This window comes from Panthera uncia, chromosome D1 (assembly GCF_023721935.1).
Source record: "Panthera uncia isolate 11264 chromosome D1, Puncia_PCG_1.0, whole genome shotgun sequence".
In the NCBI taxonomy this organism is placed as follows: domain Eukaryota; kingdom Metazoa; phylum Chordata; class Mammalia; order Carnivora; family Felidae; genus Panthera; species Panthera uncia.
The window spans coordinates 56,097,357-56,121,327 of NC_064808.1; the positions used below are offsets into that span (position 1 = coordinate 56,097,357).

Below are 23,971 nucleotides of genomic sequence, written 5' to 3' on the forward strand. Positions count from 1 at the left end.
AAGGCATTTGTAAAGATCTGTTTCTTAAGCTAGATGGTGGAAACACAGATATTTACTTTATTATAATTCTTAAACTGTATAAAAATATATTCTTTTTATGCATGAAATGTTTCATAATTTTTTTAATATGTCCATACTGCCATCATGAAGGTGGATATATGAAGGTGCTTTGTAAAGAGTCAAATCAGGGAGTAGATGTTGGGCATTACTTCTCCAGGCAAAGCAGGCTTGAGCTGGAACACAGACCCAACCTTTGAAGGTTTTATTTCTATGAGAAGGGAGGGCGGCAATAAGTTAAGGGGCTATTTACATGGAGGAGCCATGAGGGGAGCAGTGGTGAACCCAAGTTCTCCTTCCTTTCTCTGTTTCCTGGCTCAGGCTGTTCAAGTCTGTGTCACCTGCTCAGGCTCTGAATGATGGTGATGCAACCATGGGAGCTGGTACAGCGCTGTAGGGATGGCTGGGCCTCCACCTGCCCACTGCTGGGATCAAAGGTGAAGACCTTGTCGGTGCTCTCCCCAAGATCATCCCGCCCACCAAGGATGTGGACCTTCCCATCACACGCAGTCACGCCACAGCTCTCCTGGGTGGACAAACAGAAAGATAATCAGCTATGGGGTCCAGCCTGGAGCTCCCTCTGTCCCTAGCTGGCCAGGCCAGACAGTAAAACCCCGATCCACAGAATATGAGCAGGCAGTCTAGATGGCAGGAAGGCAGGGACTGGATGAATCGGAGTTCAAGCTCTGGCTTGACCCTTACTAAGGGTTGCCTTAACAGTTAATGGGGTTAAGCAATTAAAACATTTTACATAGTTCCAGGAAGATAGTAAGAACTTCAGTAACAGTGATAACAATCACAACCACCATGACCGCTCTAGGATCTCAGACTCAGGCCAGAAATCTCAGGCTTTTAGAAGCACTGAAGGTCAGAACTGGCAGGGACCAGCAATCCAACCACACCGCTATGTAGTATCTTTGGAGTTTCAGGGAAGGGGACAGGAGATGGGGGAGACAAGGAATGCAGGGGCCAGAACATCTAGGGCCTGGACCTCCCTCCTCTAATATTACTAGGGCAGGGGAACTTACCAAGTCCCTTCACCCTGATCTCCCCACAATAGGCTACCAGCTGGTGGCCTTCAGAACAGAAGAGACTGCAGAGTCATTTAGACCAAGACCCCCATTCAAGGCTAAAGCACTTGGGACTAAGGTTCCATGCTCTGCCTTCATATGGCCTAACTGGTGGCCTTGGATGAGGCCTCAACCTCTCTAAGGCTGGTCTCCTCATCTGTGGAACACGTGGCTGATTATCATAACGAGGACAAAGCTAAGGAATTATATATAACTGCCTAGCATGAAGTCAGAGATAAGACTCCCAAACTCTGAGATTCACATCCTTAGACATGGCACCTTGTTCTCCTGATTGCCACCAGTACCAAGGCTGTGCCCAGGAGCATCTACTTACCACAGGGCTGGGGAGGACAGCTGCCTCCCCCCAGACATCTGTGCCAGGGTCATAAGTGAAGATTTTGCTCATGAGGCCTCCAACCACATAGATGGTGCCCTCAAGGGAGACAGCCTCGAGACAGCACTGTGAGAAGGGCGCCGGTGATCGCAGGCTCCACCGGTCCTCCTCAGGGTCAAAGCACTGCACCTGAGGGGCAGGAGGAGGGGCTGTGGTGAAGCTTCACCCCCCAACTGCCCTCCTACCCACATCCTCCCATCTCTCTGGCTGGGGGGACTCATTCGACACATTTACCTGTGTCCACCAGGCCTGAGCTAGCATCTGCAAGAATAGAGGAGACCCCCTGTCCCTGCCCTCAAGTGTGCTGAGTCTGGTTCCACATTCTAGCCCCAGCTCTGGACTCCTCCCTTTGTCCAAAGCCTCCTCATCTTTCAAGGTCTGGGAAAGGTCTGTGTCCCAGAAGATGGAAGTACCATCTTCATTAGTGCTAGAGAAGGTCTCAGAGAGCAGGCCCCCAAATAGAGATGCATTTCTTGTTGCATACGTTGTCAACCCTCTTCCCTGCTCTTGGTGCTCTGAGCTCATGACAAGATTCCAGCTGGGCTGTCTTGTAGTCCCCATTCCTACAGCTACCCACAGGCTTCCCAGCCCCACCAGTGTTGACAACACCTTCCACAATTTCTGAGGGCTTATCCCACCTCTGTGTTCACCCTTACTCCGTTTCCTCAATTGTTTCCTTGGAGACCCCTGGAATGGCCTATAATACATCAGTGCTGCACAAAAGGGTATTAAAGGGCAGTTCCCCAAGCCAGCCCCAGGAAGGTGTGGGGGGGGGGGAAATGGGGTCAGAATAAGGAGGGGTGAGGGATCCTAGTTTTTGAAAGATTCAGGTCCCAGGACCACAGACTTGTGAGGCCATCAGGAGAGGAGGAATAATTTTTATTCACAGCTTAAATGTTCAACAACTGAAAATTTGGTTGATAGACTATGGTTCACCCACCCAGAGAACTATTGAAATGATGGCTGTGAAGAGTTTGTAAGCATGTGGAAAGTTGCTTACATTTAGATGAGAATAAAAAGAATGCAAAATTTTACTAAGGGTAAACACAAAACTAAAACACAAAAGATTCAGAAGAAGCTTGGAAGGCAATGTACCAAAATATTAATAGTAGTTATCCTTCGGTGGTGGGGTCATGGGTGATATTTTTCTGTTTCTCTGTTTTCTAAATTTTCAGTACTGAGTGGTGGTGGTTGTTTAAATGGAGGAAAAACATTTTAAGTAATCCCATCCTTGCCCTCACTTAATTTTTAAAATGTATTTGAAACCCCTATGGCACCAGGTAAAATATTCACGTCAGACCCACCGTGTGACCTTGGGGTCATCTATCTCTCTGAACTCACTTCCTTGCCTGCAACCAGCAGGTCACTCCTCAGGGTTGTTGAGAGTGAGAAAATGGACGAGGACATGAAGGTGCCAGTTCTGCGCCTGGCACACAGCAGACCTCTAATGCCCTGTCTGTGCCCACCTTGTTGGTGCTGACACCGTCCTGCCCAGCTCCCCCGATCACGTAGATCCTGCCGGCGCAGGCCACCACTGCAGCTGAGCTCACAGCCTCTGGGAGAGGTGTTGCCGCCGCCCAGGTGTTGGAGAAGGGGTCATAGCGTTCTACGCTGCGCAGGCGCCGAAGGCCATCAAAGCCGCCCACCGCGAACAGCTGCGGGTGAGGACAGGCAAGGATGAGGTGTGGCGGCAACTTCCAGCGGGAGTCAGAGCCATGTGTGTGCCAGCCCCACGGGCTCCACTCTGCAGAGAAACTTTCTCCAGACCTAGATCATGTGCATCTCGGCACTGCCAGTGCCTGGGTGGCCTCCATCCACTTACCAAACCTCCCTGAACATGTTTCCTCTGTTAACTGGGAATAATGATATCGGTCTCTGGGGTGGGTATTAAATCTGTCTGTAAAATATCTGGCACCAGGCTGATGCTTAATAATAATAGCTAGTAATTTTTTGAGAGTTTATCAGGTCACTTCAGTGGTCCTAAGAAGCACTTCTATTTTCTGAGTTTGGGATGTAGCTTATAGAGATAATGAGCAATTTTTTTTTTTTTTTAAGTGGCAGAGTCAAAATTCAAACTAGTCTGTTTGGCCCAGAGCCCACACCTTTGACCCCTGACCGCTAGACTGTACTATTATGGTGATTGGTATTAGCACTAGCATTATTTTTAACTTCAGGCAAGTAGCTTTGCTTTTTGGTGCCTAAGATCCCTTCTTTCAAAGACAGTGTCTTAGAGGGCCTTCCCCCAGTAAGTCCATTGATCTGTACCTTGGTTCACAGGGCAGCAGCTGCTGGGTGTGCCTACCTGCCCCTGCATGACTGCCATCTTATGCCTCCACCTGCCCTTGAGCAGCGAGGCCACCTTGATCCAAGTGTGCAGAGGGGAGCTAAACATCCACACGTCATGGCTGTTGATGTGGCCTCCTAGGGAAAGAGAAGCAGCTGTTGACCCCAGGCCCTCTTGCTAACCCCAGCACCCCTCAAGACCCAGAAATAAGGGCCCCCAGATGCAAAGGAAGTGTTAAGCAGGAAAGACTCCCCCCACTGTGCTGGTGTGAGGCTCTAGGCCTGTCACCTGGACAGTGTGCTTTGATTGAATGGTGGGAAGGTGTGAGTTAGGACAAGGGGCAGGAGTTTTGAGGAGAGAGGCCTGAAAGACTCAGGGAGAAGAAGCTGATCTTCACTGGGTGCTTTATGGTGGTATGCCAGGCTCTGTGCTCAGGGAAGCAAAGTGGGGGGCACTTAGAACTCAACTAGATATGAGTGCAAAGCGTGCCCAAGACAAGCATCAGGAAGGTGACGGGGGCAAAGGGAAAACAGAGCCACCTGCTCTGGAATGGGTAAAGGTAGAGAGTGACCTAGGAACCCTGCCTCATTTCTGCCTTTACCTTCACAATTTCATGTCTGTTATCCCTCCATGAGGTGTTAGGGTTACTGTACCCAGTTTACAGATAGGAAACCCAGATGCGGCTTAGAAACCAAGAATGCACCGCTGAAGACCACATATGGCCTTTCACTCCAGATCAGTGACCAGATCCAGAACTTCTAGTCCCTGAAGCTGGGCACTGGTATGGCCTATGAGGCCAGGCCCTGGAATGCAGGCCGTGGACTCTCCTTCCCCATTCCTCCTGGGGTTACTGACCAGGGACTCACCTGTCAGGAGCACCCTTCCCAGGGACAACCCTGACTGCATCCCTTAGCCTGAGCCCATGACTCAAGCCCCAACTCTGTTTTATAGCTCTTACTTCTGTGTATTCCCAGCAGAGGCCCAGCAACATGTGGTTGCTCACAGGCCATCAGGAGCCTTAGAGAAGTTATCCACTAATAAAGTGTGGCCTGGATTGTCCCTGAGGCCTTTCTGGTTCATTCTTCTCCTTATCCTTCCTAGACACCCATAGCTCCCTACCACAGTGCTGTCTGCCTAGACCTGGAATCAAAGCTTCCTTGACCTGACTCGACTCCCTTTCCTGCCTCATCCACAATACCTCCCTTCTTCTCCCAGATGCACTCAATCTGCACTTTGGAGACCGGAGTACCTGGGGTTCCTTTCTGCACATTCCTGTCCTATGCTGTTCCCTCCAGATTTTCAAGATCCAGCTGAAAAGTCTGGTGGTAAAGTGAAGTGTCTCTGCCTTCAGTGCCTCTCCAGGGCACCCCTGGGGAGGCAGGGACTATTTTATTTAAGTCTCTGGGGCCTGAATCTCAGGGAGGGCACAATCCATTGGTATCAAAACAATCTGTGTTCTTCCTAGCTTTGCCATTTTTGAGATAATGGGAAAATTCTTAACCTCCCTGTGAAATGGGGCTGGAGGGGAAATTGAGTGAGTAATGTAAGCTGCCCAGCATAATATCCTGCATGTGGTCTGCTAAATAGAAGTGATTAATAGTACTACAAACTGAAGTGGACTTTAGTGAATAAAGGTCGGAATCACACTAGTGATGGGCTCTGCAGGACTACATGCCACTTCAGCCAATAACCACAGGTCATCAAGAATATCCCACCCCCATTTCACAACTGAAGATTAAAACAAGGGACCTGCACAAGAGAGGCAAAGAGCCAATCCTGTGGGGCTCCCGCTGCGGACCTGCCCTCACCGGAAACATAGATGTCATTGCGCAGAGCACAGGCGGCGAACTCTGAGCGCATGTATCCTGGGAGGCTGGGCAGTGGGGTCCAGCGCCGGCTCTCTGGATGGTAGGCATCAGTGAAGGGCAGCTTCAGGAGCCCCTTGCGGTCACAACCGCCGATGACCACGATCACTTCAGCTAGGTCCATGAATCTGGCATGGTGATAAGCCCAATGCCTGTTAACCCGCACACAACTTTTGGCCCTCCTCACCCTCCCGATGACCAGACTGTACTGACTTGCTGCCCTTCCATGCCTTTTTGTCCTCCAGTCCCGTGCTGGACTCTGACACCTCCAACCTCCTTTCCAGCTCTTGATGGGAAGAGTGTCACACTAATCCTTAACCCCAATCTACTGACCTCTGAATTACAGAGAAAGAATCTTTACAGAGCCCTTGCCTAGAAAAGTCACCTTGTTTAATCCTTATGATAGTTTATTAGGCAGGGATTACTACTCCTTTGGCAGAGGAGGAAACTGAGGCTCACAGACTTTGGCTTGCCAGAAGTCATGGAGCCAGTAAGTGAGAGAGCTGGAATGCAAGCCCAGGTTGGGTGCCACTAACTCATTCTCTTCACCCTTTTCTGCCCTTCATCCCTAATGAAGACTGCCTAATTCTGCTGCCTCCCTCCTACTGTAATCATCTCCAAAACCCATTCCCTAATTACTAATTCCATCACCCTTTCAGCAAAGCATTCTCCCCTTCCACTAACCAACCCCTCAGGCTTTTGACCATACCAGAATTCCGAAGCCAAGCCACCAGCTTCATACCTAATTCCTTTGACAAATATTGAGCATCTTCTTTGTACCAGGCCCTGAGCTTAGTGTTGGGAGACACAGTGTGGGAAGACAGAGGCGTCCTGTCTTCTATCCTTGGGAGGGTGACAGACAATCTTGGACTACTCCATGCAAAATCTCCTGGTTTGGCCCTAAGCCTCTCATTTTTTTCCAGGACCTGCCTATTTATAGCCTTTACTAAACTGAGCTCTCCGAGGTAAATGGTATTTCCAATTATTCCCAAGTCCCAGGCACCCAGTACAAGACCTGCACGCAGGGAAGCACTCAGAATTATGGATGGATGGATGGGCAAGGCAAAGGATATGTGTAGGGTGTGGATCCCCACCCCTCCCTCACTGGATCCTGAACTCAAGGGCAGCATTCCCAGTACCAAGTCCATGAAATGTGCGCCGAATGCATGACCGCATCTCATTCCAGAGGCACGATTAAGTGATTGGATTAAAGGATGCCACAGGGATGAGTGAAGAACCGGGGATGCGGAAGGGTGGAAGGCAAGGGAATGGGGGCCGTACCTCCGCGGCCGGGCCCGCAGCGCACCAGCTTCGGGGCCGAGGATGAAGCAGGCGCGGGCCTCGAGCAGCAGCGGGCGGCACTCGCGGTTGGCCTGCAGCAGCTCGTCGGCCTCCACCTTCTCCAGGAAGTAGGCGGGCGCCAGCAGGGGCAGCCGCACGTGCTCCAGCAGGCGCCTCAGCTGCCCGCGGCGGGCTGGCGGGTCGTGGCGCACCCAGCGCATGGCCGCCTCGAACACGGCCTCCTCGCGTGCCACGCCCAGCGCCGGGTCGGCCAGCAGGGCCGCCACCTCGTCGGGCGCCAGCTCCAAGAAGTCGGCGTGGCGCGCCACCTCGACGAAGGCCTGGCGCAGCATGCGGCCGCAGCGCTCGGCCAGCGAGGCGAGCGAGAAGGCGGCGGCCACGCGACGCAGCGCCAGGCTGTTGGCGGCGCGCAGGCGACCCTCGAGGAAGCTGGCGCAGGCCTCGCGCAGGCCCGCCACGCCCAGCCGCTCGGCGAGCGCCAGCACGGCGGCCGCCTCGTCCTCAGCGCGCAGCCGCACCCCCGCCCCGTAGACGTAGTCAAGCACCACAGCCAGAGCCGCCGCCGCCACGCCCGGCCCCGCGCCCGGCGCTTCCGAGGCCACGGGCGCCACAGGCACTACAGCCAGGGCGCGCTCCGGCTGCCCCGCGGCGAACAGGCTGCGGAAGTAGGCACTGCCCGCGCTGAGTGCCGCGCGGTGGCACGGGAAGTCTCGGCCACCGGCGCGCAGCACCACGTCGGTGAAGGTGCCGCTCAGTCGGTACGCATTGAGGGTCTGCAGAAGGCGCTGCGCGTGGCAAGACCCAGCGCACGGCCCTTGGGACCTGTGCTCCGACTCCTCCGGCACCGGGCCCTCCAGCATCCTGCCAGGTAAAGAGCACAAACGGCGTCAGAAATCCACCGGGTTGGGCCTGGCGAGAGGGCCGGAGGCCCCTCGTCCGTTCATCCTTGGTTCCTTGTCCGGTTTGCTCACACAGGTGTGTATGAATGTAACGCGTGTGCTTTCATTTATCCAGCTGCTCGTCATTCCATTCCTCCACCCAGAGCCCTAATGGCTATAGTGATCTAGTCCTTGCCTACCTGAAGGGCTAGGCCCTGCCTCGGCTGTATTACCTCTCCCTCGCTTACCCACTTAAGCCATTTTACTCTTTCTCTTCTTCAAACTCGTTAAGCTTTTTCTTTCTTTTTTTAATGTTTATTTTTGAGAGCGAGCGAGCAGGGGAGGAGCAGAGAGAGAGGGGAACAGAGGATCTAAAGCGGGCTCTGTGCTGACAGCGGTGAGCCCGATGTGGGGCTTGAACTCATAAACTGTGGGAGCATGACCTGGGCAGAAGTCAGACGCTCAACCGACTGAGCCACCCAGGCACCACTAAACTTTTTCTTAATAACAGCAGGAGACAGATGGTAAGCTCTCAAATGGGATAATTGGAGGAGAGTCTAATAAGGGAACGGTTTACAAACACATCGTGTTTAGGGCCTCTCACAAGGGGTGAAGCAGTGCCACGTGGCTGCCAACAGCAGGGAGTCTTTAACTCTCCAAGGTCTGGAACAGGACGGCTGGGAGGTTACTGGAACCTGCACAAAATATCTGTGTGTGTGTTGGAGGGGGCGGGGGTCCCCTGACAGGAGCTGTAGAAGGGATTCAGACTGCCCCACAGAGACCCAGTGTGGTGTAGGGAGGTATAACTCTGCTCCTACTTGTCACCCCATCCTGTCTCCTGATTTCCTGTGGGTGCTCCACACTGACTAAACCCTGATTTTTCTTTTTTTCTTTCTTTTAGAGAGAGAACACACATGAATGGGGCGGAGGGGGAGAGAGAGAGAGAGGGAGAGGGACAGAATCTTAGCAGGCTCCATGTTCAGCACAGAGCCTGACTTGGGGCTCCATCCCATGACCCTGGGACCATGACCTGAGCCGAAATCAAGAGTCAGATGCTCAACCAACTGAGCCACCCAAGTGTCCCCAAGCCTTGATTTTTCTATTTAATATCCATGTTTCCCCCATCAGTACAGGATCTGGCCCGTGGTAGGTGCTCAGTTAATACCTATTTAAGATTGAGTGAATATATTAAGCTAGCATGTATTTAGAGCCTTTTCTGTGACAGGCAGTGAACAAGATAGTCATAGACCCTGCCCTCCTGGATCTCACAGCTTGGTGGGGGTCCCACGGGGGAGTGTGGGAGCCAATAGCCAACTAAACCCAGTTGGAGGGGAGTCAGGGAAGGTGTTCCTGAGGAGGGGTGTGCAGACTGAGAAGCATAGGTGGACTTAGCCAGGGGAAGGGAAGGCAATGCAGGGAGCTTGTCACCATTTAGAGAAGAACTTTTGCTAAGGCCCAGAGAGAAAGAGTGCAGGAGGCTAGAGCCCCGCTGAGAGGGTAGTTGGCCCTCTCTCTAGTGAGTTCTCTCTGCGTTTTCAAGAAGCATGGTGGGGAAATGGAGCTAGCTCTAAGGACTGATCTGGGTTCTAACCCTGCCTCTGTCACTGAGTCTCTGTGTGAGCTGTACAAGTCACTCCCCTTCAGTTTCTTCCTCTGAAGAAGGATTGTTGTGACTTTGGGACTATCAAGTGGAATTTGAAAAGTGCTAGGTACATAGTACAAACTCAGCTAACATTTCTTTACATGTTTTTACACGAGAGGAAGGAAGCGCACCAGGTGTGTTAGTTGCTTTTATGTACATAATTTCATTTGATCCTCACAGCCCTGAACGTTTCTTTAGATGCCCCTGCCCTTCTTTGAGTCTGTCATAAGGAAGCAAAAGCACACAGGGAATCCGCCTTTCAGTGGTTGCTGTGAGGATGAAAAGAAAGGTGTTCGCAAAAGCACTCTCGAGACTGAAGGGCGGTACTGGGCTGGCTGCGATTTGGCCGTTATGAACATACAGTCTCCGCTTGCACACCTCCAGGGACTGGGAGCTCACTGCATGAGGTTGCATTGCCCTGGAGGTCAGATCTTGCCCAGTGTTAGTCTGGCTTTCATTGCTCATGCTCCGGTCATCCTTGGCGCTGGATCGTCCTGTCTCAGGATGACAGAAATGTGCTCCCCAGTGGGCAGCATCCCAGGAAGCTAACTATGCCCAAGTAGAGGGGCTGGGCCCCGAATCCACCTGGCTCCCGACTCTGCATGCCTAGCTGCTCAGCCACACTTGCCAGGGTTAGGGGATGTTCTGAGGAGCAGCCCAGGATCAGCAGAGGGAGGTGAGAGAGGTCAGCAGAGCACGCGGCCCCCATTCCATTCTCTGCAGGCTGTTTGCTAAGAAAGCAGCCACCTCCTGGGCTGAGATCCAAGAGGGCAGGCCTCCTCAGGGTAAAGAGGGGCTTGTCCCTGCAGCACAGGGGATGCTTGGCGGGGCAGAGAGGGAGTCTTCTGGAAGTGCACAAATACTTTTTCACTTTTTCATTCTTTCTAACTGCTGTCTAGTGCACTGGGCACTGTGGTCATGCTGGGACATCAGACTCAGTTTCTACCCTGGAGATTCCCAGTCTGGGGGCCGGAGGACACCCGGTTGCAACATGGAAGGTAGGGATTCCCAGGGAGGACGCTGCTGGGCATTCTCCCATCCCAGCTAAGAATCTAGGCACCTCCAGCCGAGGGTCCTGATGCAAACTGGGGAATCCAGCCTCTAGAAGTTGACATGCTACCCTGTTTCTTGTTCACATCCACAGCCACTCACACAAATACACATTCAGACTTGTAGACACCACACAGCCTTGCCGTGTGAGGGTCTAAGTCCCGGATGTACCTGGAACTTACCTGGCCATGCCCTCACCCAGGTGCTCTGTCGCTGCTGCGCTGGCACTGACCACTCCTCTCTGTCCTGCTGCCGCACCCCTGGCAGTCCCGGCTCCAATGTCCTTGCGGCTCTGCCTGGACTCCCGCTCCGGCTCAGCTACAGGAGGACAAAGGGGCTGGACGCCAGGGGGGAGGGGAGAGGAGAGGGGGAGAAGGGGAGGAGGGGACGCTGGGCTTTTGTTCCATTCCTGGACCAGCACTGGGAGGGACGGGGGGAAGGAAGGAGGCGGGAGTAAGCGTGGTATTGACTGTGCATACATCTCAGGGAATGTTGTACCTGGATTGGGGGTGACCTGGCACTGGTTGTACCCCTGAATAAATGCATGGATGTGAAGGTGTAGGGGAGATTGCCCTAGGAAGTTGGGGTGTAATCGGGTGGTTGTGAGTGTATAGGTGTTCCAGGGTCCCTGTGAGTGTGGGAGTGCATGGGGACCTGGTGACTGTGTAGCACCGGGGTGGGTGTGATTGTATAGCTGTAGGTGTGACTAAGAATGTGATTGCATAGCTTAGAGGTCTCCCGTTTTCCTCCTGCTTCTGTGTGGCTCTGCTTTATCTGTGTTCCTATTTGATAGCAGACTTTGTCTTATAGGGACTGCATGTGTCTGGTTGTCTGCCTGGTGTGTCCCTCTTAGTGTCCATCTCTAAGTGGTTGTTTCTGTGTTTGACATGGGTCTGTCTGTAAAGGACAGGAAGCTGTGCCTTGTGGATCATGTGTGTCCTATATGTGTGGCACGGTATGAGTTGAGGTAGTTTTCAGCAATGTACCCACCTCGGAGGGGACCCAGTGAGGTGGGGCGTGGTGGTACTGAGCAGGCCTGGTTGGCATGGACAAGAGGAGGCAGGTTTGGGCTGGCCTGGCCTCGTGGACCCCGAGGAGGCAACCCCATAGGCTGCTCCCAGATTGTTTGCTGCCTCCACAAAGGACCACAGGGCCTAGTGTTTGAGAGGCGGGTGAGGAGATTTGCCTTCATGGAAGAGGTCAGCAACTGGGAGGAGGTTGCTTTGACAAGAACCCGGATAGGCCCAGGGCACTTGGGGTCTGGTCCTGGAACTGCTGTGACTTGCCATGCAGCCTGGGGCAGACTCCTGCTCATCCCTTGGCCCAGCTCTTCATCTTGGCAGTAGGGATGCTCACAGTTCCTGCTCTGCCATTCTTACTGGGTTGCTGTGACACTCAAGAGGGGGTCTGTAAGTGAAAGCCACGTGCCATGTGGAGTCAGTGAGGCCTGGGGCTGAGTTTGTGGAAGGAGCTGGGATGGCAGGAGTCACCATGATGCTGGCCAAGTAGGCGTCCTGGGGGCAGAGTCTATTCCCAGAACCCCATGCCAGGGAATGGTCTATCTCCCTTCCCCCCAAGAAAGGAGTATGTGTTGCGATGTGTCATAGGTTATGGGAGATTCTTTTTTAAATTTTATTTATTTATTTTGAGAGAGAGAACATGAACAGGGGGTAGGGGCAGAGAGAGAGAGAGAGAGAGAGAGAGAGAGGAGAAAGAATCTCAAGCAGATTCTTGACATGGGGCTTGACGTGGGGCTTGACATGGGGCTCGATCCCACATCTCTTAGATGGTGACCTGAGCTGAAACCAAGAGTCGGACACTTAACTGATTGAGCCACTCAGGCACCCCTTGGTCACTTTTTATCTGTACTTGGGAAGGATGGCCCTGGAGCAGGCTCACCCGGGGGAGGCTGTGTCCCTGAGGTCCAAGGGAAGGAGTGGGACGGGGAGGGACCCTGTCTCCGGTTTCCCTGTGAACAGGGCAGTCAGTCTGTCCTCCACAGACCAGGGGAGGATGTGGGGATGACATCAGGAAGGTTGGGTTCTCAGTAATTCTTCAGTCAAGGGACAGGAGCCAGCATTGACCACAGGATGCAGGTTCAGCTGAGGGTGGAGACAGGACTGGCCCTCTGCCCACCTAGGGAATGGTCGCCATGCTCCCTCTGCTTTGGGGGATGAGGGGAGGCAGCTGGACTGCCTGTGCACTGGGGAGGTGGGTACATTGTAGGGCCCCGGTGAGGGATGCTGACTAGCTGTCCCACTCTGAATTTCCAGCCCCCTCTTCCTGCTCCTGAAGACTTTGGGAGGTCTCAAGTTGCCCAAGTGTGGCCATGAACCTGGGACATCCTGGCCAGGGGCACTGGCTGGACAGGAAAGGGCTGGAATGAAAGGTCAAATCCACTTTCCTGGGTGGGCCTGCCAGAGGCTGGAGAGGTTACTGGGGCATTTTGTGTAGAGCAGTGCAGCCCGTCCCTGACCTGGCTGCTCAGGATTTCTCTTACACTTTGTGCCCAGGGAAAGGTGGGAGCTGACCTCTGTCCCTTCAGGGGATGCACTTGGTATATGTTCAGTAGGAGGGAAGGAGTGTGAATCCCCTCACAGTTCCCAGAGGGTGGCCCTAGAGGTTAATGTGGGGGGAACAGTCTGGATTTCAGAATTTGGGAGGGGTTTCTTTTCCTTTCTTCCAAGAAGGTACCAAAATTGCTTAGACCCCAATAATTCTGTCCAGAAGAGGTACATCCCTTGGCTCCTAGAAGCACCTCCATATGGCTGTGAGGGGACCTGCTAGTTCCACCACCCAGCCCTGCACTGGACCCAGGAGGTCTCCCCATCTGCCTTGCCATTCCTGGCTGGTTATGGAAGGCACGCACGCATAGGCTCTGGGGCCAGAGCTTGGGCAGGATTCTGCCTCTGCCCATTCTAAGCTATGTGGCTTTGGATGGTCACTTTCTCTCTCCAAGATCATCTCCCCACCACAGTATGGGGATGCTGGTCCCCAACCCCAGGGTTATTAAGGAACCCCTGGTGTCATGGTGATACTGGGTAGGGGCCCAAGTACCCTGCCACTCTTCTACTCATTTCTGAAAATGCTTCCTCCTTTGGCCAAAACTGAACCCAAACCCAGCAAGTTCTCTCCCCATCCTCCCACAGACCATTCAGAGACAGCATGTGTCAGGATGGCAGCTTTAATCATATTGGCCAAGGCTGTCAGGCTTGCTCTGCTGTAGGCCTCCTTGGCCATGCCTAGGACACTCTTCCTAGGTGGCCAATGCCCTGTGGCCACTGATGTGGAAACCTGAGGTTGTATCAGTCTGCAGATCTCTTGGGCCTCTGTGCCACTCTGCCCTAGAAGTCTGTTGGACACGAGGGCGAGGGATAAAGCAGCCTTAGGCCTATTCTCCTGGCCATCTCCAGCTGTTCCTGGGGACATGGCTCAGTCCCTCTCTTGAGGCAGGGCCAGTGGTGGTAGGAGGCTGGTCAGGGAGGAGTGTCTCCACCACAGCAGGCTTTCTTCTTGGGCTGAACCTCCTTGTGCTTTGAGACTGATGTGAAGAACAGCTGCTGGGGGCAGAGGCCCAGCCCAGGCCCTCAAGGCAGGAGACACCGGAGAAGTCGGCTACCTCAGCATAGACAGGAGGATGGACACACGTGGACACCCACATCCTCAGCTGCCACACGGCCCAGCAGCGAGCCATCAGAGCTTCCAGATCAGGATGCAAGGGAAGGCCTCCGGGGGAGGACCAGGCCCTGGGCCCCAGACTTCCCAGAAGGGGCCCCAGGCCAGCAGGGGCCTCTGCGAGGCTGGAGTTCTGACCTGGCTGGGCCTCAGGAGAGAGGGGAGTCCCCTTCAAGGGGGGCCATGGCTGACGGGGGCCGGAGCCAACGAGGAGGCCGTGGAGCCAGCTCCCAGAGCACTCCAGGTCCAGACATGCTTCTGCCCGCTCTCTTGGGTCCCCTGGTCTCCACGTACAGGTACAGGCTGGGACAAACAGGTCTTCGGCTAACGCCCACTCCGGTCTGTGAGAGTCTTGGTGCGGCTGCCACTCCCTCGGTTGTCCTTAGGGGTGGGAGCACTGTTGGCATACGTGTCATAGCTGTTGTCTGAACATACAGAGAGCTCATCGGAAACCTCCATGCCATCGCTGATCTCTGCTGGGCCAGAGGGAGGCAGAACGTGAGTAGGGAGAAGAGAGTTCAGTGAGGATGGCTGGCAGATGAGGGGGAAGGGTAACTCGCAACACACAGCTCCTGTTCAGGCACTTGGAGGCTGATGAAATCACTGGGTTCAGGTGTGCCATTGAGGTTGGTATTCAAGGCCCTCCTTGGACTCTGCAAACACTCTGGCCACACCCCATTCACCTCTCCCCTGGAACTCCACCTCCCAGCCACAGAAAACCACCTGCACCCTCCTGGGCTTGGTGCTCATGTGTTTACTCAGGGCCTTTGCACACACTGGTCCCTCTCCTGGGAGTGACTTCCCCATCGGTACTTTATTTCTTTCTTTCTTTTTTTTTTTTTTTTAATTTTTTTTTTTATTTTTTAATATATGAAATTTACTGTCAAATTGGTTTCCATACAACACCCAGTGCTCATCCCAAAAGGTGCCCTCCTCAATACCCATCACCCACCCTGCCCTCCCTCCCACCCCCCATCAACCCTCAGTTTGTTCTCAGTTTTTAACAGTCTCTTATGCTTTGGCTCTCTCCCACTCTAACCTCTTTTTTTTCTTAAATTAGCCATTTCTTTCCTTCCCCTCCCCCATGGGTTTCTGTTATGTTTCTCAGGATCCACGTAAGAGTGAAACCATATGGTATCTGTCTTTCTCTGTATGGCTTATTTCACGGTACTTTATTTCTTAAAATATGGCTCAATTTTTCTCATCTCTGTTATTATGGTTCCCTAAAAGCCTCCCCTGATCCCCCCACGCTGGGATGGGACCTCCTCATGTCCACCTTAGCCCCTGCTTCCCCCTGCCCCATCGCATCCTGTACTGTCACTATCTGTGGGCCCCACGAACTGGAGTACTTCAAGCACAGGGGTGAGGTCTGGGTGCATCTGTGTCCCTACTGCCTGGCACAGCACTGAACATAGAGCAGAGGCTCAGGAAGTATCTGCTGAGTGGAGCTGAGCCCACCCTGAGTGCCTTGGTGAGGTTGAGGGTCTCTGGAAAGGACCTCTCAACCTGGAGTGGGCAGGGTGGCCTGAGGACTGTGGCTGGCTCCCTCAGAGTCTATATCCGAAGGTGCTCAATGAATGGCCTTTGGCACTGAAGGAGAGGTGGGGGCCTGCGTGGGCAGAACCTTCCAGGCCTAGAGGCCTAGAGGCTTTCCATTCACTCCACCCGCCCCTTCTGATTTCCCTGGGCCAGGCTGTAGGAGCCTGGGGACCCCGGGTGCCTTTGGCCCTTACAGGAGCTCCCCAGTGTGGCTAGAGGGCTGAGAACCACCAGGAGAGGCCCTCCAACCCAGCCTTGGTGCTCAGAGAAGGCTCCCAGGAGAGGGCGGTCTTTTGAGCCAAGGGAGGAGGAATGTAAGTGTCCCATAGGCAAGAATCTAAATCCTAAGCACCTAAAACAGTGCCTGGCAATTATCTGTTGAAGGAATGAATAAATAAAGGGGAGAATGAATGAATGGATATTCACACAATCCTAGGAACTAGCTCCCAAACCAGTCACCCCCACTGGGGTATCGTTCATTCAGGCCGTGTTTACCAAGCTCACTGCTGGGTCATGCATGGTGCTAACCCCACAAGCACCCTGTGAGGGGCAGGAGGTGCCAGTCTATTTTATACAGGAAGGGTCTGGTGCCAATATGCTCTGGTTCACACTCTAGTTGGGGACAGAGCTGGGATTTGAACCCCAGTCCATCTGGCTCCTAAATATCCCTCAAATCTCTCCTCTCCTCCGTGTTCCCATGCCTAATCTCTCACCTGAATTTCTGGCTTCCTCATCTCCACCTTCCCCCTCTCTAGTTCACCCTCCATGCTTGTTAGAGGTGGAATTGTACTCTGCCCCCCCAGTTTGTATGTTGAAAGTTCTAGCCCCCAGTACTTCATGATGTGACTTCATTTGAAAATAAGGTTGTTGCAGATGTTAGTTAAGATGAAGTCATCAAGGTGGGCCCTAGTCCAATATGCCTGCTGTCCTTAGGAAGAGTTGAAATTTGTACACAGAGATGCATACTGGGAGAACCACATAAACACAAATATGACCACCTACAAGTCAAGGAGAGAGGCCTGGGCCAGATCCTTCGCCCACAGTCCTCAGAGTGAATCAACCTTGCCAACACCTTGATTTTGGACTTCTGCCTCCAGAACTGAGACCATAAATTTCTATTGTTTACACCACCAGTTTGGGGGGCTTTGTTACAGCCCTCCTGTAACAGGGACAGATCTGCCTGTGACCATACTCTGCTTTCAAACTGAAGCCCAAACTCCTGACCACACTCTCGAGGCCCAAGTGCCCCCCTCAGTGCCACCTCAGGGTAAGTGAACCTGAGCCCCCCCCCCCCCCACACCATATGGAATGATAATTCTTGGTACCCCAGTAAGCCATGCCCCCTCACTACCTCTGAACATATGCTGTTCCTGCCTGAATACCCTTCCTTCCCTCTGCTTGGTCAGCCCTCACTTCAAACCCAGACCCCTCCTACTCATCTTTCCCATTCCCACTAGGTCACCTCCTTGCAAAGTGGGCCCCAAGACCCTCACTGTCCCAGAGAGCTCTGACCACTCTTCTCTGCACCCCACTCTGGCTCAGCACACCTGTTGGAGCTCTAGTGACACCCAAGTTTCTATGTATTTGTTCTTACGGCTGCCTCCTCCATCAGACTGGGAATGCCATCGATGGGCTGGCAGCAAGCAGAAGGGAAAAAAATCAATATCTGTGGTGTATAAACCAGGCAAAGGAGGGTAAGCTTTAAAAGCAGACTCCCCCACCCCCACACTTTTGTCCTTTGTCCACCACCCATGGGGCTGACCGCCCCAGGGCTTGGAGTGGATGACAGCATGCAGAGGGGTACATGTTTCTGTATGTGTACTTCATGAAGCTGGGTGGGTACATGTATGTCCGTGCTGTGTTCCTGGCTGTACGTGCTGCGGGAGAATGTGTGTACACATACTCGAGTACATGCGTGGGGTGAAGGTAACTGAGCCCACCGCCCATCTCAACCTGCAGGGCTGCACACCTGAGAAGATGAGCTTCTCCTTCATGATGCTGACATCCCGGCTGGTCCGGCGCACCGCAGCGCTCAGCATGATCTGCTCGGGGTTGTAGCTCCGTATGCCACCCAGGCGCCACCTGCAGAGACGGCCCCATGGGCACAGGTCCTTCCCCACCCTTCCTTGGAGCGAGGATCCTGCCCAATTCCAGAACCTGTCCGGATTGGGCCTGAGAGGCCAGAAGGACTCTTGTCTGACTAGAGATGGGGAAACTGAGGCCCAGAGAAGGGTTTGAGTCAGAGTCCCCTGACTCAGCCAGGGCTTTCCTGCCTCTCTCTTGTCCCCGGAACCCTAGGTCAGCCCTCCTTGCCCAGGAAGATAGTTTGTTTGGGGTTGGTGAGTTCTGTTTCGGGTGCTTGCAGTTGCACGCTGACTTCTGGGGTAAATTGGGGTGGGGGAGCTTAGCAGACCTGACTCTGATGAGCCATCTGTGGGGTACACACCAATCTCAGGGAGTCCTGGCTGATGTGTCGTCCAGCTCCACCATCAGGACCAGGCTGAGTGAAGCCAGTGGGGAAACCCCGGAGTGGAAGCGAAAGAGGGGAGGGAGTGAGGGGAGGAGCTGTGAAGACAAGTAGGGAGCTTGTCTTCACAGGTTCAGAGGCAAGGGTGTCAGTGACTTGGGTGGGCCAGAGGCTGCTCTGTTCCAACAACCCTAGAAGAGTGACCTGTTTCCTCATGGTGAGGCACAAGCTAGATAGAGCATTAATCCCTCTGACAGCTGAGGCAGGGATGAGGTGGGGGATAAAATTAAGCCAATGGGCAAGAGGTGGGGCTGTACGGGGCATGCAGGGGCCAGGAAGAGCTGGGGAACTTGGGCTCCTGTACCTAGCCCACAGCAGTTTTTGCTATTGCAGTGCCTCTGAACCAGCCCCAAATCTCTGGTCTCTGAACTTATGACTTGTCCTGCAAACTAGACAGAAAGACTGACTGAACCCCTACCCCCATTCCCACCAAGAGAAGCAGGGGTCAGCTTGGAAACAAGAACCCAACCCCTCGGACATTGAGCCCTGCGGGGGTGGTGCGGGCAGCCCGGACTCCATGAGAAATCAGTTGTTTCCAGATGGGGTCAGCACAGCAGAAATGGACAGACAGATGGACAGGCAGATGGGTGAATGAAAAGAACAGACAGACAAGGGGGAAGCAGGAAGCAGAGGGGAAGGCAGCCTGTGCTCTGGCTGGGCTGGCTGCCCTACATGTCCTTGAGGGCAGCGATAGGTCTCTTATCTGCCACTGTGTCCCTGGCACCAACCTCAATGTCTGCTGTGTGGCAGGTGCCCATAGTATTGGTTCAGTGAGTGAATGGAGGAAGGGGGCCCACAGGGAATGATATTCTCCCTCAGGGTCCCCTCTTCCATCAGTCCTCTGCTGACCCCCAGGAAGACAGTGACATGACCCTGGCTGGACATGTCCATCCCAGCACCTAGGCCACCTTGGCTGGCCCCCATCCAGCACACCGGGGCTCCGAGAGCGAAGGCCTGGCTCCCCACTGCAGGCCCAGCACAGCACCAGCACATGTAGATGTCTGCTGGCTGCAAATGAAGGACCAGGTACATGTCCCTTTGCTGCACCCAGCCCCTCAGCCCCTCAGCCAGGGAGGGTCCTCTGGAAGCTGGTTAGTGAGGCTGTATAAAGCAGGAGGGCCCAAGGCACTTAGCTAAGGTGAGGGCTTGGACCCCAGGACCTAGGACTCCTGTTGGAAATTAACATAGAACCCAGGAGGAAAGTGTCAGGCCAGGGTCTCTGCAGCCAGGCACATCTAGGACAGGAAGCTCAACCACTGTGGGGTGCCCCCAGGGGAAAGCAGGGAGGCTGTGTGTATAAGGGGGGGGGGCAGGAGTCACAAAGTGAGAGACACAGAGAAAGATAAACAGAGGCAAAGCCAAAAGTGGGAAGGGGGGAAAAGAACTTGGTAGGGTAGTGGCGAAGGCCCCTGCGAGTGCTAGAGTTGGTGGCAGGGGAGGGACAGCCAGGCACAGCCCCTCCCCCGAGGGAGCCGCTTTGGTGCTAAGAGAGGCCAGGTCAGCAAACCTGCAGGGAAGCATGGGTTCCCATCCACAGAGACAGCGAGGAGGAACAAAGGGCAGAGGGACACACATGGCAAGATGGGGAGAGAAGGGAGGATTGTGGGGGAGAGAAGGAGGGCAGGGGACAGCAGGAGGCTTCAGGCGAGGGGAGGTGTCTGGGAGGGTGACCCGCGAGGGACCCTGACCCAGGCACCGGCTCAGTGCACGGCAGGTTTTCAGAGGGAACTGGAGAAGGGAATGGCAAGGAAGAGGGAGAAAGAGGGACAGGAGAGGAAGACCACACCAGAATTACCTGATCAAGTGATAGCTGTGAGATGCCAGAGTGCAGCAGAGAGGGGGGTGGGGAGAGAGAGGAGGGACATGCGCCGGATCAGAGCGGTGTGTGACAGAGAGAGAACGTCAGTCAGGAATAGAACGGCCAGTTGTTGTCTGTGGCTGGTTTGGGGCCCCTGCCTGGCCCTAAACCCTCCCCCAGACCAACCCCACTTCCCCACTGCAGCCACCAGCTCAGCTGCTACCCTGACAGGCAGGAGGTCTCCAGCACGGCACACCTGAGTGCCGGTGACAACCCAGGCCCCGGGGAACAGGTCAGGACACAAGCCAAAGTCCACATAGCAAATCATGTCAGAGCTTGGTTGGCTATGGGCTCCTAGCCGGGTACCTGTTCCCGAAGCCACTCAGCTCTGGCTGAGGAGGACGGGCTGCAGGCCACTGGGCAGTCCTCCTCCTACCCTGAACACGCTGCCTGGTCAGGGCTTCTCCTGGCCCAGGACTTGGGGAGGTTTGACTGGCTGAGATGGGGGCTCGCCTGCTGTGGGGCAGGGAAGGCTGTGGAAGGGTGTCCAAGCCTACTCACTTCTGGAGCACGAAGATGCCAACGATGAGGCTGAAGGAGACCAGGTCTGCAGTGACCCACATGAGACAGTACTCGTCCGGGGGCTGTGGACAGATGGCCAGTGGCCAGTTTTCAGTCCTGGCCAGTCCAAACCGGGGCCCCAGACCAAGGGTCCATATGGGCAGGGGGACCCCACGTCACTATCAGGGATGGGCTGGGAGGATCCAGAGGGGGCTTCGGGGCTTGAGATGATATTTTGTAGGAGTAGGCTCTGAACACTGTAAGCGTGTGTGTGTGTGTGTGTGTGTGTGTAGGATAAAAAAGATCTGTGTGGGGTGTCTGGTGGCTCAGTCATTAAGCATCTGACTTCGGCTCAGGTCATGATCTCACAGTTTGTGAGTTTGAGTCCCACATCAGGTGAGCATGAACCTCGCTTCGGTGAGCCCCACTTCTCTCTCTGCCCCTCACTCACTTGTACCCCTCCCCTCTTTCTCACTCAAAAAAAAAAAAAAAGGATCTGTGTGGTGTTCAGGGTAGAGGTGGCATTTGTGAATAAGCCTGGTGGGTTTGTGTGCTTAAGGGGGGCTCCAAGCAGAAGCTGAGTAACAAAAGACAAATAGCTGAATGTGGGGGTGTGACTAGTACGTATGCAGGGGTGTGTGTGGCATCTGTGCAGGTGTGAGATTACGTGTGTCACTGTAGGGTGTTGAGTGAAGGCCTGCCCACTCCGGGGGCCAGGGAGGGCAAAGCCTCCAGTGTAGCCAGGCCTTGATGTCAGGTGAGCTGTGGAGGAGGGACGGGGCCTGGACAAAGGAGCACTTCTTGCTGCTGGTCAGCTGCTGTCGCCTGAACCTCTGAGTGTGCGCACTGCTGGTTCCCAGCAGAGCCTCTAGAGGTTTGCAAGGACCTCTGGTAGGTGGATGGACACAACCATCCATAACCTAGCTCTGGTTACTTGACCCTGACACTGTCTCAGCCATAACAAGACCCTCAGACTGGCTGTCCTGTCCTCACGGAAATGGCAGTGGGGAGCCAAGGGGAGCATAGTGGGGAGTGGGGGGCTCCCCCAGTGACAGAGCTGGGACTGGAGCCCAGGCCAGTCTATAGGGACCCAATCAACCAGTTGAAAACTGGTTTTATTTGGTGTATTCTCAGAGAAACTTTTAAATGTTCCCTATCTTTGTCCTGTTGTTACCCTCTTTTTCTAATGCCTTCTCCTTCAAAACAAAATATAACAAACTCCCGAAACCCAACCCCCAAGTAGTTAATTTACTCCTCTGGGGCCCTTAAATGATGTTTTCCTCCCTGTGGGTTGGGCCCAGGTTCTTCCCACCCCCCAGCACCTTAGTGCAGACTCCAGAGGCCATGAAGATCTTCCTCTTGCCTCAAGCCTATACCCCCTACCACGTGCTGCCCCCACCCTTGAGACCTCACCAGAGAGCCCTGAGCATCGAGCCTACCCCCCACCCTGTATCACAGGCTCCCTCTACACCCCCAGGTGCCCTCCTGCACACACCCCCCAACAATTTCCCAACTTACCATGATCCAGAGAGGGGAAGGCACCTGGGACAGGGTATGGGAGTTGTCGGAGGTGACAGATGGGACTCCTGCACACCACAGCAAAGAGAAGAGCCACGGTGCATTGACCGTGTAGAGGTTCACACTCAAGTTCCAGGACGCATAGTCCCTGTGGGGCAGGGGGATGGAGGCTGGTCAGCCCTCAGACTGGGGCCTCCGGGCCTGTAAAGCATGTCCCCCTTCACGAACCTCCTGGCCCTGGAGAAAGGAACACCCACAACTGGCCCTGGAGAAAGGAATCTCCACTCCCAGAGGACCAAACTCAGACAAAACCTGGATCTGCCTGATGCTCTCCACCTCCACTCTTTGAACCAGGAACTCTGTGCATCCAGCCTCCCCCTGGTGAGCTGGGGCAGGCACCTGAGCTCCTGGCGGGACACCTGAGTGTAGCGCAGGTTCAGCCTCTGGATGTGGCCTCTCCGCAGGCTGGCGGCCGCCTCCTTGGAACCTGATGTCTGCTGGAAGCCAGGAGCCACCTTCCGCACGAAGGGCCTCTGCCTGTTAGGCAGCCACATGACCTGCAGGCAGGAGAGGGGGCAGCCTTGACTTTCTCTTCCGTTAAAGAAGCCTGAAGCCCCTGGAAGGTTTCAGAGAGCTGGGACCTGGCACACAGTGGAGCTTATGTGTAATCATTATCTACAGGGGTCAACCTGGTCCCAGCCAAGGCTGTGCAATTGCTCTGGCAACAACTCAGGGAGCTTCCCCTGTAGACCCCTGTCATGACAAGACTGATAACCCAAGCGTCAGTCACTCTATAGGATGCCACCAGTTTAGTGTGCTGCCATACATTCGTTTCAAATTCCTCTGACCCCCAAGTATTACAGCACAAGGATGCGGGCAGTGCTTTGTGGAAATAGCAGTGTCCCAGAGAACCTGCTCCTGCCCTCTGTACATTTTAAAGGGCTTTCTTGTTTCCCTCTTGTCTCCGCGACTACCCTGTCAGGAAGGCAAGGGGCATGCTACCCCCATTCTACAAATGTGGAAACTGAGGTCTGGACAGGGGGGCACAGTGAAGTTATGCTGGAGTCCTGCTCCAGCCAGGCCTGGGTTTCCAGGGGGGCAGAGCAGGGCTGCTGAGCAGGGCCTCACCTGGTGCTGGGGGAACCCAGAGCGCAGCAAGGCCTCCAGCGTGACATTGAGGAAGCTGCCACGGTAGGGGTGCTCCCGTGGTGGGTCACGCAGGTTGAGCAGCAGCGTGGCATTGCCCTTGGCCAGCTCCAGGAGCTCTGCTAAGCTGCAGATGGACTGGTTCTGGGCCTCCCTGTGGTCGGAGGGTGACAGAGAGCTGGCCGTCCAGAAGGGATCCGTCTGGCAGAGATAGGAACACACATGGCTGCCTCGCCAGCCCTTTGGGGCCTCCGTGTGCCTTCTTGGCCACTAAGCACGGAGACCCCTGAGCTGCCAGTGTCTGCTGGTGTGTGGGTCAGGTAAATTGATAACTGTGGCCCTGTGGGGCTTCTAGAAGACCCCAACCCTAACTTCTCTGGGCCACACCTGTTTTCCTGAAAGAATCACCTGCTTGGAACTTATCCCAGACCCCAGCACATTTCTCTTTTAGTAGCATTTCACACCAGAGAACCAATTTCCCTCTAGAGTTTGACAGAGTTAATAGTTTTACCTGTTAACTCTATCATCACCGCCAACTTTTTCTGATGTGGGAGACAGAACCAGAAGAAGCAGTGACAACCATGAGATCTGGGCTTCAGTGGCTGGAGCCGAAGCAGGCCACTAACCAACCTGGCTGTGAGTCATTGATGCTAGGGGACTAGGGG

At 54.3% G+C, this 23,971-nt stretch overlaps 3 protein-coding genes across 4 annotated transcripts in view; 1 reads left to right on the top strand and 2 right to left on the bottom strand.

Annotated features, from left to right (window-relative positions):
* RPS3 (ribosomal protein S3) overlaps nucleotides 1-23,971 on the top strand; it is a 780,806-nt gene that overhangs the window by 14,288 nt on the left and 742,547 nt on the right. The gene's annotated exons all lie outside the window — the stretch shown is intronic.
* KLHL35 (kelch like family member 35) lies at nucleotides 143-7,832 on the bottom strand. The gene is made up of 6 exons (XM_049619610.1): nucleotides 6,952-7,832; nucleotides 5,614-5,798; nucleotides 3,824-3,942; nucleotides 2,988-3,176; nucleotides 1,462-1,650; nucleotides 143-583 (listed from the first exon to the last, which is right to left on the bottom strand). The coding sequence occupies exons 1-6, from the start codon at nucleotides 7,830-7,832 to the stop codon at nucleotides 395-397; spliced, it is 1,752 nt and encodes a 583-aa protein (XP_049475567.1). The 3' UTR covers nucleotides 143-394.
* GDPD5 (glycerophosphodiester phosphodiesterase domain containing 5) overlaps nucleotides 13,717-23,971 on the bottom strand; it is an 87,935-nt gene continuing 77,680 nt past the window's right edge. For both annotated transcript variants that reach the window (XM_049619596.1, XM_049619602.1), the window contains 6 exons: nucleotides 23,289-23,507; nucleotides 22,560-22,717; nucleotides 22,161-22,308; nucleotides 20,643-20,725; nucleotides 17,726-17,838; nucleotides 13,717-14,690 (listed from right to left, as the gene is read on the bottom strand). In XM_049619596.1, the coding sequence (XP_049475553.1) occupies nucleotides 14,542-14,690; nucleotides 17,726-17,838; nucleotides 20,643-20,725; nucleotides 22,161-22,308; nucleotides 22,560-22,717; nucleotides 23,289-23,507 (870 nt within the window). In that variant the 3' untranslated portion in view covers nucleotides 13,717-14,541. The remainder of the gene's footprint in view (nucleotides 14,691-17,725; nucleotides 17,839-20,642; nucleotides 20,726-22,160; nucleotides 22,309-22,559; nucleotides 22,718-23,288; nucleotides 23,508-23,971) is intronic.